The sequence below is a fragment of the Sphaeramia orbicularis genome, chromosome 12 (genome assembly GCF_902148855.1).
Source record: "Sphaeramia orbicularis chromosome 12, fSphaOr1.1, whole genome shotgun sequence".
NCBI lineage: Eukaryota > Metazoa > Chordata > Actinopteri > Kurtiformes > Apogonidae > Sphaeramia > Sphaeramia orbicularis.
The window spans coordinates 8,826,278-8,843,148 of NC_043968.1; the positions used below are offsets into that span (position 1 = coordinate 8,826,278).

Below are 16,871 nucleotides of genomic sequence, written 5' to 3' on the forward strand. Positions count from 1 at the left end.
GTCTACTGGAAAAAAGTTGCTCCACTTAGTCGCCTATTTTAAGAGGAAAGTTCAGTGTAAGTCAATGGGAGCCAGGAATTTTTGGAGCTGACCTCAGCGGCCGTCAGTGGTTACACTTAAACATATTTCCACATTGGCTGCAGTTTGGAACCGAGGTCCTTAGTTTTCACACAGAGCAGCAGATCTGAAATCAGACATTGTTTTTAAAGGTATGATACATTTTTTTTTTTTAACCATTTTTATTTAGTACAGATTTAATTTTGTTATTTTGCGTAGTTATTTATGACAAAAACATAAAGCAAACAACAGAATAGAATAGAATAGAATAGAATAGAATAGAATAGAATAGATCTTTGTTGTTACTGTCACAGGAATGATGAAAATCCATTTAATAGCTCTGTTCTGTTTAGCAGCAAAAACACTTAAAAAATGAAAAAATGTATAAAAATATCACAAAATGCTGAAAAATGTAGGTAATGTGAAAATTTACAGGATAAAATATTAAATATACATATCTTACTAAAGCACTACAAAAAAGTACTGAAATATACAAAAAGCTAACTCTATACTATAGATGATAAATATGTACAACAAATAAGGATATATACAAGTAATATAAGATATATACAAGGTACTATTAAGTACAATAGTTACAGTTACAATGAATGAATCTACTTTAACCCTTTATAGTTCACTCATAGAAATACTCTGAAATTTAAGATTTCAACCTTAATGTGTTATTGGAGGATATAACAAGACTTTATTACTTTTGTGAAATTAAAAAAAAATATATATATATGTATTGTCATGTAGAAAACCAAGGTTAATGAAGTTACCATATTTGGTTCCTTACCCATAAGTAGCAAAAAAGAGACCACATTGGACCTGAGATTGTTGACTCACTGTCCTCACTGTAAGTGTTGCTGTCACTGTCTTGAAATGTGTGCGGAAATGACCAAAAATAGTCACTTGCCCGATAAGGGTTAACCTACTACTTTTGAGGCAGTTCCACAATATATTTTTTCTCTATATTCAACTTTTCTGAAGTGATTTCTCACCATTTTTAATGACATTATCCTCTGTATTTTGCATTTTTTTCCAGGTATTTTCCTGTATTCAACTTACTGATTGTGAATATGTTCATTAAAGCTCAGATTAAAGTTGATGTTTATCATATCAAAAACAAAGAAAACTGGTGTAGAAGTAACTTTTTTTTTTTTTTAGCAAAATATATCATTAACTGAACCATAAACCAAGGTTGTTTGAGTCTTTAACCCATAAAGACCCGGCACTACTTTTATAGCAGTTCCCAAATGAATTTTTCTCTATATTCAACCTTTCTTAAGCGATTATTCAGCAATGATTGTAATATTTTCCTTTGTATTTTGCATTTTTACGTGAAAATCTGGTATTTTTCTACATTTATTTCACCAATTGTGTAGATGTTCTTAAAAGCTCAGATTAAAGTTGAGGGTTATTACATCAGAAACAAAGACAACTGAAGAAAAAGTGACTTTTTCAACAAAATATATCATTAACTGAACATAAAAACAAGTGTGTCCATCCACTGTCACTGATCCAACTCCATGGGTTTTACTGGGGAATCAATGTTGTAGAAGATGACGGAGCCACTGAACGTCCAAATGGGTCATATCTGATGACCATGAAAAAGATGAGAAACTGTATTTTACACCAGTTATTTACATGTATTGACAGGATTAGTGGATCAGCTTTTATTAAACATTATAGATCAGTAGATGGTTTGGGTCGTTTGTGGCTGTTTGGGCCTTTATGGGTTAAATTTTTAGCCACTTAAATAGATAGTTCAGATCAATATATTGTTGTTCTGTTAAGTGGAGGTCTGGCAAAGACCTGCAATGTCACTAATTCAAAAGCAGTGAAAAGCCAAATATAGTGCGGCTTAATTGCACTGTGGCATTGTAAAGCTGTAGCCTATGACAGATTTAGGCCCAATCCCAATTCACCCCTTTGCCCCTCCCCTCTCTGCTGAATGGGCTTTGGTCATCTTTTTGCGGCTATCAACTATAAACTGCAGAAATTAGGTCTATAACACATTGAAATGGCATTAAACGGGCAATTAAATTATTAAGTTGTTTACGAAGAAAATAGGTAAATTTGTGTGCTTCTTTAATCAAACTGCTGCACTTTTTGGCTGTGTTTACCTCCATCTTCACCATTCATTATTCACCTTTTTCACCTGTCTGTCTTGCTTTTACGCTTCCTGCTAGAGCGCCCCTTTGAGGCCATTAGCCCGTAAAAATCTATACTCGAGCCACATCATCATATAAGCGCAGGGTTCAAAGCGTGAGAAAAAAGTAGCAGCTTATAGTCCAGAAAGTACGGTAAGTGTGTACTAGGGCTGCACAATTAATCGTTAAAAAATCGCGGTCTTGATTCACACATATACGCAATCTCATTTCTAAACATAGATGTTTCTTAAGCATTTTATTTCACGGGCTACATTACAAATAAATGTCCACAAACACAGACACGCCGCTACCTCTTCCCTCAACCAACGGTAAAGCGTCTTTACAACACATGACCTGCTGCTGTCGGCTGTAGTTGAGTGAAGAAAGGGTGAATTACAGCGGAGGAACGACTGTGGTAAACCCCAGTGGTAGTGGTGGGTCACCCCCCTGAACTCCTGCCCAATTAAGGTTCACATTCATCAGTGTTAATCTCATGTCGGTCTTTTCTGTCGTCCAGATCCAAATGTATTTTTTATTTTCACTACTCTGACTTCTGCTGTTCTTCTCCTTTTCTTTTCTTTGCGGTGAGGATAACTCGGCCTTTAACCAAGAATCAAAAGTCTCGCCCTCTCTAAGAATTGTATAGTAAAAATACTCTATTGTGCTGCTGGGAAGTTTCTTTGCGCTGCAAACTTTCACAGATCAGCTGATGTCGCTTAGCAACCGGGACCATAAGTGCAGCATTTCTGCTGGTAAGGTTTATCCATGCCGCCACACCAAACATTTCATACAAAAAACCCCATCAGCATCGTGTATTGTGTGTATGTATAATACATAATAGGCCAGGACAGGAGGGGAGGGAAAAGGGAAATGAACAGAAAGTTTCACTTTCACTTCTGCGGGGGGGCACGGACCATAGCCTGTACCCCTATTGTATGAGTAGGATGGAAACCAACGCACACGCAGGTAACCGGCCGAAACGCACGCGTGTGCAACCCAGTCCCCCACCAAACTGTGCACGTGCGGCCGAGCCCCACACACACACACCACTGCCGACTGAAACGCACGCGCGTGCACCCCCCGCCAAACCGTGCTCGTGCCCCCCTCCCCAAGGTTCTAATAGTTTTGGATTTTTCATTATAGTTTAGTTTTATTTAGTTTTGACTTTTTTTCTCTAATTCAGTTAGTTTTAATTAGTTTTTAGAGCAGGTTGGCTAGTTTTTATCAGTTTTATTTTTTTCTAAATGCGTAGTTTTAATTTTTCATATCTTTTCTCTTCTTCACCGTCATATTCCCATAAATCCCAGACAGGACTCTGCTGCTTTCTCCCAACTTTAGTCTCCATCTTTCCAGGTAGAGTGGGGACCAGAAGACGACTGGAAACCACAAGTGATGAGAAGTGACGGACCGTGAAGTTCCGTATGGTGCCACCAACAAAAATTGCTCAAGCAAAATAAATCTATTTCCTGTCAGTCTGACACTGACAAAGACGAAAACGAAGGGAATTTTATCCATAATTTTTATACGTTTTAGTTAGTTTTATAAGCACACAATACAGTTTCAGTTAGTTATAGTTTTTTGTTTTAATTATAGTTTTTATCTATTTCAGTTTACAAAAATGTTTTTTCAATTCTAGTTTTCGTCATTTCGTTAATTTTTGTTAACGATAATAACCATGCCCCCCCCATTACACACAGCCACACCAACAGATCACTTCCACAGCAAACACTGCAGAAGTGACTGGACTACTTGCAGAGTGATATGAAAGATGTGAATCAGCGGTAAAAGAACCCATTTTCCTTGACAGCAGTGCAATAAACATTTTGTGAAAAAAAAAAAAAAATCGTGCCAGAGAATCGTGATCTCAGTTCTAAGCAAAAGAATCGTGATTCACATTTTTGCCAGAATCGTGCAGCTCTAGTGTGTACCCCGCCTTAGTGTTTGTTACCTACCTCAGACTTATAGTTATTATGTCAGAGATGTTCCACATAGTGTCTGCAGCTTTGCATTAAATCTTCTTCTGTCTGCACTCCACTCCTTATGTGTGTATGTGTGTTTCTATTTGCTTGTGCTGACATGAGTAAATAAGCATGCATGATGTTTGAAGAGCTGGCAATTAGGAGGAATATGGAGTTTATCCACGAGCACTTAGACTACCCTTCCTTTCTCCTCATAACATGCATGATTATTTTTGCACGGAGCTTATTGATTCTGAGGGGGAGGTCGCTCTTTGACCCGTGGGTGTGTGTATTTTTAGTTCCTCCAGAGGTGTTTTATCTGTCCCCGAAGCCCCCGTTCATCCCAGCTGCTCCCCTACACGTTAGAACTGTTAGGCTCAGCACATTTAGCAGACAGATGTGTCTGTTGAAGCGATATGGTCAGGAGAGCGTCAACCAACCCTTCATTATAGAGAGAGAATTTAAGGGGGATGAAAGCTTTGACAAACGTCAGGGGAAGGATGATGTCACGCTTGTACGCTACGCATGTTTTCTGCACCAGTGAAAGAAGTGGAGCTCCAGAGAATCGGCCGGGAAGTACCAGAGAGTGGAATCTGATACCGGAGAGATGTCGATCCCACATGTTTTGTCAATGAATGAAAGGATGCGTGAAGAGAGAAACAGGAATGGGTGGAGGGACAGGAAAGATGAATGAATGGGAGAAACAGGGGAGACATAGATGATGTTCATGAGGGACAGGAGGATGGGAGAGGGAATTACCCCATACACTGCAAAATATAAATCTGACCAACTGTATTTGTCTCATTTCTAGTCCAAATATCTCATCACACTTAAAATACGACAGAATCACCTAAAGAGGAACTTCTCAGTGAGATATAAGAACTGATTTTTAGACAATAGATCTGGAAAATCTGATTTCAAGAAATCTTACCAAGATCATTTTCACTTGTTCCATTGGCAGATTTTTTTTTTTTTTGCTTTATTCAAGATTTTTTTTGCTTAATTCAAGTTAATGTTAGCAGAAATTACCAAAAATAGTCACTTGCTCAATAGTTAATGTTAGCAGAAATGGCCCAAAATAGTCACTTGCTTGATAAAGGGTTAATATTAGCAGAAAGGACCAAAAACAGTTACTTGCTCGATAGTTAATGTTAGCAGAAATGACCAAAAATAGTCGCTTGCCCGATAGTTAATGTTAGCAGAAATAACCCAAAATAGTCACTTGCCCGATAAAGGGTTAATATTAGCAGAAATGACCCAAAATAGTCACTTGTGCGATAGTTAATGTTAGCAGAAATGACTAAAAACAGTCACTTACCCGATAAAGGGTTAATATTAGTAGAAATGACCAAAAACAGTCACTTGTGTGATAGTTAATGTTAGCAGAAATAACCAAAAACAGTCACTTGCCCGATAAAGGGTTAATATTAGCAGAAATGACCCAAAACAGTCACTTGCGTGATAGTTAATGTTAGCAGAAATGACCAAAAACAGTCACTTGTGCGATAGTTAATGTTAGCAGAAATGACCAAAAACAGTCACTTGTGCGATAGTTAGTGTTAGCAGAAATGACCAAAAACAGTCACTTGTGCGATAGTTAATGTTAGCAGAAATGACCAAAAACAGTCACTTGTGCGATAGTTAATGTTAGCAGAAATGACCAAAAACAGTCACTTGTGCGATAGTTAGTGTTAGCAGAAATGACCAAAAACAGTCACTTGTGCGATAGTTAATGTTAGCAGAAATGACCAAAAACAGTCACTTGTGCGATAGTTAATGTTAGCAGAAATGACCAAAAACAGTCACTTGTGCGATAGTTAGTGTTAGCAGAAATGACCAAAAACAGTCACTTGCGCGATAGTTAATGTTAGCAGAAATGACCAAAAATAGTCGCTTGCCCGATAGTTAATGTTAGCAGAAATGACCAAAAACAGTCACTTGTGCGATAGTTAATGTTAGCAGAAATGACCAAAAACAGTCACTTGTGCGATAGTTAATGTTAGCAGAAATGACCAAAAACAGTCACTTGTGCGATAGTTAGTGTTAGCAGAAATGGCCAAAAACAGTTACTTGCTCGATAGTTAATGTTAGCAGAAATGACCAAAAATAGTCGCTTGCCCGATAGTTAATGTTAGCAGAAATGACCAAAAACAGTCACTTGTGCGATAGTTAATGTTAGCAGAAATGACCAAAACAGTCACTTGTGCGATAGTTAATGTTAGCAGAAATGACCAAAAACAGTCACTTGTGCGATAGTTAGTGTTAGCAGAAATGACCAAAAACAGTCACTTGTGCGATAGTTAATGTTAGCAGAAATGACCAAAAACAGTCACTTGTGCGATAGTTAATGTTAGCAGAAATGACCAAAAACAGTCACTTGTGCGATAGTTAATGTTAGCAGAAATGACCCAAAACAGTCACTTGCACGATAGTTAATATTAGCAGAAATGACCAAAAAAAGTCACTTGCCCGATAAAGGGTTCAAACCTAATGGGATTAAACATTGTTCCCCAGTCCTACATCCATCCATGCCCTGGTAGAAGCGCTGCACACCCACATACTCAACATTTGCCAAAAGGAGCAGACGGCCAACAGAGAAAATTGGGTGAAGGTCAGCAGAGATAAAAGCTGTCAGAAGGCCAGCTCGTGATAATCATTTCCTAGGGTGATTACTGTAGAGAAAGCAAAGTCTGGATACTGTTAGATCCTGAAAACAGGGAAAGAAGTCTGAAACAGGTAGAAAAATAAATAGAAATATGCAGAAGTAAGAAGGAAAAAAAGAGCTGTAGAGAAGGAGAACAGATAAAGAAGAACAGTGGAACTATGTGAGTTTCCTCAGCTCTCTGTGGCTCTGGGCGGCCTCGGACCATACCAGAACATGAGGCTTTTGTTGCCAGAGTCTGTTGTTAAGCAGAAGCACATGGTGAAACTCTGGGGCCACACCTCATGCACCTCTGACTGTATTTCCCACTGCATCATAAATTCATCATCTAATCCATAATTGTAGGCTGTTGCAGGGTTAATGTTAGGGGACCTGTGTGAACTGTCTCTTCTGGATTACCCTTACAACTGTCAAGTGGATTACTGCTGAGTTTAAAGGTTATTTTCTGTTGTTGCCTCCCAGGTGTTAATTTGCGTTAGGTGTTGAGGCTGATTATAGTGGCTCAGATGTGTTACAGATGAGCAGGTGCTTATCTGGGTGTGTTTTACTGCAGCCCAACCAGGCTTTGAAGTCCACAGGTGTTGACTACGCAGTCGCTTTTATAGGCGTTTGGATGGCTTACAGGGTGGGCTGCTCTCTGCTCTCCTTCTATCAGACAGATCGAACTTTAACATGCTGGGCCTGATGTTTTGCAGGATTGTTAAATGCCAAAAAATAAAGAGTTTTACTTTTGGTAGCAGGGGTTTTTATCACAGGTTAGTGTGGCTGACATGCTGCCAAACTGTAATACCAGAGTGTGAATGTGAGAGCGAATGAATAATGGGTCAATAATGTAAAGCGCTTTGGGTGTCTAGAAAAGCGCTATATAAATCCAATCCATTATTATTATTATTATTATTATTATTATTATTATTATTATTATTATACATTACAGATTACTTGTTAGTGTGATTTAAGTAGGGATGTGTATTGACAAGAATCTGGCGATACGATACAAGTCACAATACTAGGATCACAATACAATATATCACGATATATCACAATACTGTTAAAAAAGCAATATTTTGTTGGTTTCTTTTTTTAAAACGTTTATTTCCTGGAAGAATTGAATTACACCAGAAATCTGCACAAATACTAAACACATTTTTATTGTTTTACAGACATTACAGTTTAAGATCCTGTTCAAATATTCATATTCTATTAGTTCAGAACTAACATCAGAACAGTATTTTTGTGCAATCCCAACAAAGGAACTAACATTATTTAATAAAACAGTGTTAAATAATAATAAATAAAATATAAACAAACTAGAAGCACTCAGAGGGTGCAGACCTCCGCCAAGGCCAATCAGTGGGACCACCCCCACACTGATCACCACCAAATTTTAATCATTTGTTCCTTGTGCCAGAATCAACATTTCCTGAAATTTTCATCGAAATCCGTCCATAACTTTTTGAGTTATCTTGCACACGGACAGACAGACAGACAGACAGACAAACCAACGCCGGCAAAAACAGAACCTCCTTGGCGGAGGCAATAAGAAAAACAAAAAAACAAAACAAAAATGAGCCTCCACAATATCTGCATTTGAATAATTACCTAAAAATATTGATACAGTACTTTTTAATATCGATACAGTATTGTGAAATGAAATATCGCTATATATTGCAGAATGAATATTTTCTTACAGCCCTGGTGTGTATTAGTTTGATTTGACTGTATTTTGGTGTCTTCCTGACTGTGCTGCGCTCAAAACCAGTCAGTTACATAACGGGTTATTTTTAAGAGTTAGACTTCATCTGTCCAGAGAGGCCAAGTGCGTGTCTGTGTGGATGGAAATGGCGTCATGAGTCTCAAAGGTATTGGCATATAAAGCTGTCCCTCAGTGTCTCATATTGTGCATTATTACAGATGGAGAATGGAAGAAGCACAGTGTAACTGTAACTGTAAGAAGCAACTACCAGATGTGATGGATGTCCCCGTTTACTGCAAAACAAATCTAATTTAGTCACCAGTGACTTCTAATCTAAAGTGGTTCAGAAACATATCACAGCCTCAGGACTACAGAAGTCTGCTCTGGGTTTATCTCAACCAGATCCTCATTGATCAAAAGTAATGCATTACAATAACAGATTACTTTTTGCTGTAATGCAGTAGTGTAAGGCATTACTAATCAGTTTTCAGTAATATTTTACTGGGTACATGTTCAGTAGCGCATGTGTTACAACACACTTTTCACCCATAATTTAATTGCTCAAATGAAAACAAAAAACAAAAAAACAGCAAGACCGTTAGGCCTGAAGAAATCAAAACTGCGTCTGTGAAGTTCAATTTCCTGTTGGTGTTCAGCCAATGGGTGCAGACGGCAAACCTAAAAGACTTTTTTTCCTAATTCCATCCCTATCTTTAGCACAAACAGTTTCAAAGTGTTCATTGAGCAGTGATTGTAACTGCCATGATTCTAGGTTAACAATGTATATAAATAAGAAAGAAGTCAATTACTTTGTAAATTAAAATATATCAATGACCAGTGTTGGTAGTAACAAGTTACAAAAGTAATGCATTGCAGTAAGAAATTACTTTTTGCTGTAATGCAGTAGTGTAAGGCATTACTAATTTTCAGTAATATTTTACTCGGTACATGTTCAATAGCGCTTGCGTTACAACACACTTTAATTTAATTGCTCATACGAAAAAAAACAAAACAAAACAGCAAGACCTTGAGACCTTAAGGAATCAAAAATGCGTCTGTGCAGTTTTATTTCCTGTTGGTGTTCAGCCAATGGGTGCAGACGGCAGAAGACAGTCCACTGTCCACATGGACGTATGCTCATTACTAACCCTAACCCTGATTTACAGAAGATAGTTCGCATGTTAGCATGATCCCTGTGATCAGCAATGACAAGGGAAGATAACAGTTCTATGACTAGTTAGAATTCTTTATCGACTGCCCATTTATCTACTGGCGTCCTCGGCACAGCGCCCCCTGTTTGAACACGTAAAATGTTGAAAAAACTGCAGGTGTTCCTGCTGGGATTCAAACATCGTAGACCGTAGCGCTACTTTGTGAACTATCCGTCCACATGTAGTTCAGGATGCAAATGTATGTGTCCAAAGACTCTACTGTCTCTATTATTGGGGGGGGGGTGTCTGTATGTAACTCCAAAGTAATACAGGACTCGTGTAACATATTACTATTCTGAGACAGTAATATTGTAGGGTAAGAAATTACTTTTAACCCATAAAGATCCTGGCAGTCCAAAAATTATTTTTTTTTTCTCTTTATTTAACTTATCTTCAGTGATTTAACACCATTTATTGTCATATTATTGTCTGTATTTTGCTTTTTTCTTTTTTTTTTTTTTTTTTACATGAAAATCAGGTATTTTCCTATATTAAATTTACTGATCATGTAGGTGTTCGTTAAAGCTAAGATCAAAGTTGAGGGTTATTATATCAGACCTAAAGAAAACTGAAGAAAAAGTGACATTCTCAGTAAAATATATTAACTGAACTTAAACCCAGTGTCCATCCACTGTCATTGATCCAACTCCATGGGTTTTACTGGTGAATCAATGTTGTAGAAGATGACGGTGTTTCCACGGTAACTACACCGCCTCTGAACGTCCAAATATGGTCATATTTGATGACCATGAAAAGATGGTGCCAGCAGCTAAAATTGCTTGAGGGAAATAAATCGATTTCATATCAATCCGACATTGACAGAGATGAAGACAAAGGGAATTTTATCCATAATTTTTATACGTTTCAGTTAGTTTTGTAAACACACAATACAGTTTCAGTTAGTTATCGTTTTTTTCATTTAATTATGGTTTTTATTTATTTCAGTTAACGAAAATGTTTTTACAATTCTAGTTTTCGTCATTTTGTTCGTTTTCGTTAACGATAATAACCTTGTATAATATACACCCAGCGGAACTATCTTCCAATAGACAGAGATGGTTCCGGTCTGATTTACAGCCTGTGACTGTGAACTGTACTAGGGCTCAGTCTGTGATAAATTGAAAAGGCCGTTTGGCTGGAGGCCATCTTAAATCAGCTAAATGAGCTGTGTGTGTGTGTGTGTGTGTGTGTACGGGTGTGCACGTGTGTTTGTGTTTGTGTGCACGGACCTGTGGATTTGAGGGGATGTCTATAATCAGGTTAATAGGAACAGGAAATGGAGATTCTCTGAGAGATGGAGAGGGGCAACAGAGGAAGTAGACAAAGGAGCGAGGGAGGAACAGAGGGGATAATATTTCTTGGCTGGGATTCCAGTGTATGACTGTGCAGCTCTGCTTCTCCTCCCTCTGGTTCACAGCCCGCCTGTCTGCCGGTGGGAAATACATGCGCTTAAACATCATATACGTATGTAATCACATTTAAACATGATGATGACTGGCAGCGGTATGTTTTTGTAAGTCTTCTGTTTATGAAAAAGCAGTGAGTGGGACCATAACAGACTAAATTGCTTATAATTCATGCATGTAATACTCCTGGAATTATGGGCTGCATACATGGCCTCTGATCTGTCTCCTACCAAGCATATCCTGTTCACATGCACCCAGTAGGGCTATGTACTGTATGTACTGGCAAGAATCTGGCGATATGATACAAATCACAAGGATCACGATACGATTTTTTGTGATTTAGTGATTTATTCCGAACATGCAATGAAATTTAACATATGCAAACTAGCAAAACATACATAATCATACAAATATCAAGAATCATAACAAGACAGAAGAACAACACAATAGTACCATTTACATGCCCGAAAAGGGGTGGGAAGAAGTGCAACTTTTTTACGATATGTCATGATACTGTTAAGAAGGCAATTTTTTGTTTGTCTCTCTCTCTCTCTCTCTCTCTCTCTCTCTCTCTCTCTCTCTTTTTTCTTTTTATTATTTCCCGGAAGAATTGAATTGCACCTGAAAAATGTACTAAACACATTTTATTTGATCAGAACAGGATCTATTGCTATATCACAAAATGTTTCTAATTTTTCCTAGTTTCCAAAGGAACTACCATCTGCCTCTCAGACAGTAAAAAGTGCTTTTAGGATGCTTCAAATAATCATTATTTTATAAAACAGTGTTAAACCAGAAAAGCACTCAGAGAGTGCAGACCTCCGCCAAGGCAGATGCCCCCCTCCCCCTCACCACCAAAATGTAATAATTTGTTCCTTGTGCCAGTGTCAACATTTCCTGAAAATTTCATCCGAATCCATCCATAACTTTTTGAGTTATGTTGCTGACAGACGAACAAACAGACAGACAAACCCTGATGAAAACAAAACGGCGGAGATAACAATAATAAATAAGATATAAACAATAAAGAAAAACAAAAAACAAAAATGAACCTCCGCCATGTCTGCATTTACATAAATACCTAAAAATGTCAATGCAGTACTTTTAAATAACGATACAGTATTGTGAAATGAAAGATCACAATATTCATTACAGAACCGATATTTTCTTACACCTCTACATTATGGTGGACAGTTTTCTTTTCTTTTTTTTTGTATAAAATTGTGAAACTTGTGGACACAAAACCATAGCTGGTCTGAAGAGGTTAAAACATGACAAAGTAACACGTCTCTAAAGAGGGTGAAACTAGGGTTGTAAGAAAATATCGATTCTGCAATATATCGCGATATTTCATTTCACAATACTGTATCAATATGAAAAAGTACTGTATCGATATATTTAGGTATTTATTCAAATGCAGATATTGTGGAGGTTAATTTTTTTTTTCTTTATTGTTTATATTTTATTTATTATTCTTTAACACTCTTATATTAAATAATGTTAGTTTCTTTGTTGGGATTTCTTAAGATTAATATTATGGTGTTTGATATGAACTACAAGAATATGAACATTTGAACAGGATCTTAAATGTCTCTTAAACTGTAATGTCTGTAAAACATAATTTAAGTTTTAACACAGGAACATTTTGTGATACAGCATTAGATCCTGTTGTGATCAAATAAAAATGTGTTTAGTATTTGTGCAGATTTCTGGTGTAATTCAATTCTTTAAGGAAATAATCATTTAAAAAAAGAAACAAACAAAAAATTGCCATTTTAACAGTATCATGATATATCGTGATATATCATATCGTGATCCTAGGATTGTGACTTGTATCGTATCACCAGATTCTTGCCAATACACAGCCCTAGGTGAAACTGGACAGTTTTATAGTATTTTGCCACAGTTACATGAATTTCTAGGAGAAGGAAATCACTAAGAATTTTTCACACGATCATAAACATCTGTCCACTTTCGAAGCCTCATTGGAGATTGAATAAATGATGGCAATTAATCAGTAAACAATGTGTGGAGCCGCGCTGGTGGCAGACTTCACCGCTGATCTCCATTATATTTGGGCACGTTTGTCTCAAAGCCTCTTGATCAAAGCTTGCTATTTATTTGCGTCTCCATGTATGTGGTCTGTGTCTGCACATCTTTTTATACCCCACTGTTCTTCGACTCCTCTGCACTCCCTCACAAGTCCGGGAATTGAATAAATTGCGCTTTTGGAATTCCCTTCCACTGTAGAAATAAAGAGGGTCATTGTCACGCAGGCACAATGAGACATGGATGGATTTATATAGAGTGTCTGTGATATACTCAGCTCCGTGACAGACAGACGTAGACTGTGCAGAGTGCAGAGAAGAAGCCATTGTACTGCAGGTCAGACTGGATTCTGAGCAAAGTGCTTCACATTGATGTTTGAAATTCCTCTAGAGTCCTCCAGAATTACTCTGTGTATGCTGACATGGTTCATTCAGTTCACTATCAACCGGAGTAATTGTAGGATATCACTGACATCATTAAAGATATATAAATATTGTGGTGAAATTGCCATAATGAAACGGCTCTATTTATTTATTTATTACACTAAGCATATTACCTAACCAGATCCATTTCTGTGGTTGCATCTTGAATATTTTATAAATATTTATTGAGAATGTTTGTTATTGCTGCCTCTATCAAATTACTGTAAAAATATGGAAAAAGTCTCTCCTCATTATGTCATGTAAACCCACACTGATGAGCTTATTGTGCACAGAAGAGAAGAGAATAGAATACTCTTTATTGTCATTGTAACACGCAACATGTACAACAAAATTAAAAAAGTGTCAAACAACCAGTGCATAATAAAAACAACACAGACACAAACACCACAATAATAAATAAATAAAGAAACAAACACGTTAACAAAAACTAACCAACTGATGAAAACTAGAATTGAAAAAACATTTTTGTTAACTGAAATAAATAAAAACTACAATTAAAACAAAAAACGAAAACTAACTGAAACTGTATGGTGCGTTTACAAAACTAACTAAAACGGATAAAAATTATGGATAAAATTCCCTTCGTTTTCGTCTTTGTCAATATCGGCTTGATATGAAATCGATTTATTTCACTTGAGTAATTTTAGCTGCTGGCACCATATGATATTTAATGGTCCGTCACTTGTGGTTTCCAGTCGTCTTCTGGTCCCCACTCTACCTGGAAACATGGGAGAAAGCAGCAGAGTCCTGTCTGGGATTTATTTGAATACGATAGTAAAAAGATAAAAGATCTAAAAAAAACTACAACTAATACTAAAACTAAGCATTTAGAAAAAAAAACAGAAACTAATAAAAACTAGCAAACCTGCTCTAAAAACTAATTAAAACTAACTGAGTTAGAGAAAAAAAAGTCAAAACTAAATAAAACTAAACTATTATGAAAAATCCAAAACTGTTATAACCCAGACACACACAGCCATTCATTCTGTCATTGCACGATCCTGTCACTGTATATATGTGTTGTGTTAAAGATAGTGTTTTATGGCGTTGAAAGTGGTTATTGCTGTTGGATAGAAACTGTTTTTGAGTCTGTTTGTTCTTGAACTGATTGTCCTGTATCGTTTGCCTGATGGCAGCAATTGAAACATGGAGTGTCCAGCTGTTAAGTACTTCCTGTTTTTTTTAAAATCAAATCCTTTCTTTTCTTTTCATTCATACAGTGCTGCTGGCGTGCGTGTTGTCCTTCAATGTGGACCAGAAGAACGGCCTGTCCTTTAACGGTCCACTGGAGGACATGTTTGGTTATACAGTCCAGCAGTTTGAGAACAGCGAAGGAAAATGGTGAGTGTCGTCTCCTCTACTGAGTGTACTGTCCTGTAAAATTTACAGCCGTAGGTGGGAAACATCTTTGGTCCCTTTGACGCTCTTCCACGCTGTACTCTGGAGTGTTGAATTTATGTCTCTGTTCTCCCTAATCTATGTAGTGGAGCTTCGTCAAGTAAATGCACACAGAGTTAAAGGTGCAGTATGTATGAATTCTGTTCTCAGTCATTCTAAAATGGCCCTGACTGTCACCAGACATTAAGGAATCCTGTTCATTTCAAATCCTGATCTCACTGACAGTAGTAGTCCAGACAGAATATTTGCATTTGAAAAGCTCAGTGTCAGCCCCCAAATGGTGTTTATGATGTCATTGTGTGTTTTGGTCTGAGGCTCCGCCCATCACCTGTCTGACAATCACAGAGTCAGTAGCCTGTGTTCATCCAGGTTGTCAGTTCCACTGAGCTGCAGCTGGAACATTTCTGATCACAAAAGTCTGACGTTAATAAACCTAAAAGGACTCTGATTATTCCCAAATATGTCGTAACAAAGTGAGAAACAAAACAAGGACATGTTTATATGTATAGGAGATGATTTAGAAACATGGAGACGGATGAAAGAGGAGAAGAATTTGAAGACCGACGCCGGCTCTGCCTTAGTCTGACCACCATAAGAACCACTGAGAGGCCGTGGTTTCTTCACCTGGTCCCATACTGTGTCTTCTCCTGGGGCTGGGCTGCAGTCTCATCTCCTGGCCCTGGTGAAGAGACTGCCGGTCCAGGACTGGTGAAGAGACTGCCGGCCCAGGACTGGTGAAGAGACTGCCGGTCCAGGACTGGTGAAGAGACTGCCGGTCCAGGACTGGTGAAGAGACTGCCGGCCCAGGACTGGTGAAGAGACTGCCGGCCCAGGACTGGTGAAGAGACTGCCGGTCCAGGACTGGTGAAGAGACTGCCGGTCCAGGACTGGTGAAGAGACTGCCGGCCCAGGACTGGTGAAGAGACTGCCGGCCCAGGACTGGTGAAGAGACTGCCGGCCCAGGACTGGTGAAGAGACTGCCGGTCCAGGACTGGTGAAGAGACTGCCGGCCCAGGACTGGTGAAGAGACTGCCGGTCCAGGACTGGTGAAGAGACTGCCGGTCCAGGACTGGTGAAGAGACTGCCGGTCCAGGACTGGTGAAGAGACTGCCGGCCCAGGACTGGTGATGAGAGCAGGTACTGGTGTAGGACTTGTCTCTGTCCATGATAGCTCCTTGTAGTTCAGTGTTTTCTTTGGAAGCGACCTCTTCATGTAACGGTGTATAATCCAAAGGGGGGTGGGGGGCTGGTTTGGCTGGGGGGGGGTCAGCCGGTTTCTTGTAATACTATGGGGCGGGGGGGTTACAGTAGTGATCCATGCTGCTTGTACTTCACGTAAGAAAAACTGAAACTTAAGGCTCATTTCCCTTTTCCTTATCTCCTGAATCTTCACAAACTTTCATTTGAGTGGGCAGGACGTTTGTCCTGTTCTATTATATATTATACTTATGTAGAATAAGTCTGGTGATGATTTCTTTGTATGAAAATCCTGGTGTGGTGGCAATGTTAGTTTTGAACAAATAGAATATGAACATTTGAACAGGATCTTAAACGGTAATGTCTGTAAAACAGAATTTCAGTTTGAACAGAGGAACATTTTGTGATATAGCATTAGATCCTGTTGGGATCAAATAATAATGTGTTTAGTATTTGGGCATATTTTGGGTGTAATTCAATTCTTCAAGGAAATCATTTTAAAAAAAAAGAAACAAACAAAAACTTGCCTTTTTAACAGTATCATGATATATCATGATATATTGTATCGTGATCCTAGTATTGTGACTTGTATGGTATCGCCACATTCTTGCCGATACACAGCCCTAGTGGGCTGTTCGTTCGTC

The 16,871-nt window shown here is 38.1% G+C and overlaps 1 protein-coding gene across 1 annotated transcript in view; it reads left to right on the forward strand.

The window, feature by feature from the left end:
* The window catches only part of itga1 (integrin, alpha 1), a 180,285-nt gene that overhangs the window by 34,704 nt on the left and 128,710 nt on the right, over positions 1–16,871 (forward strand). The window contains exon 2 of the mRNA XM_030150240.1: positions 14,853–14,973. Coding sequence (XP_030006100.1) covers positions 14,853–14,973 — 121 coding nt within the window. The remainder of the gene's footprint in view (positions 1–14,852; positions 14,974–16,871) is intronic.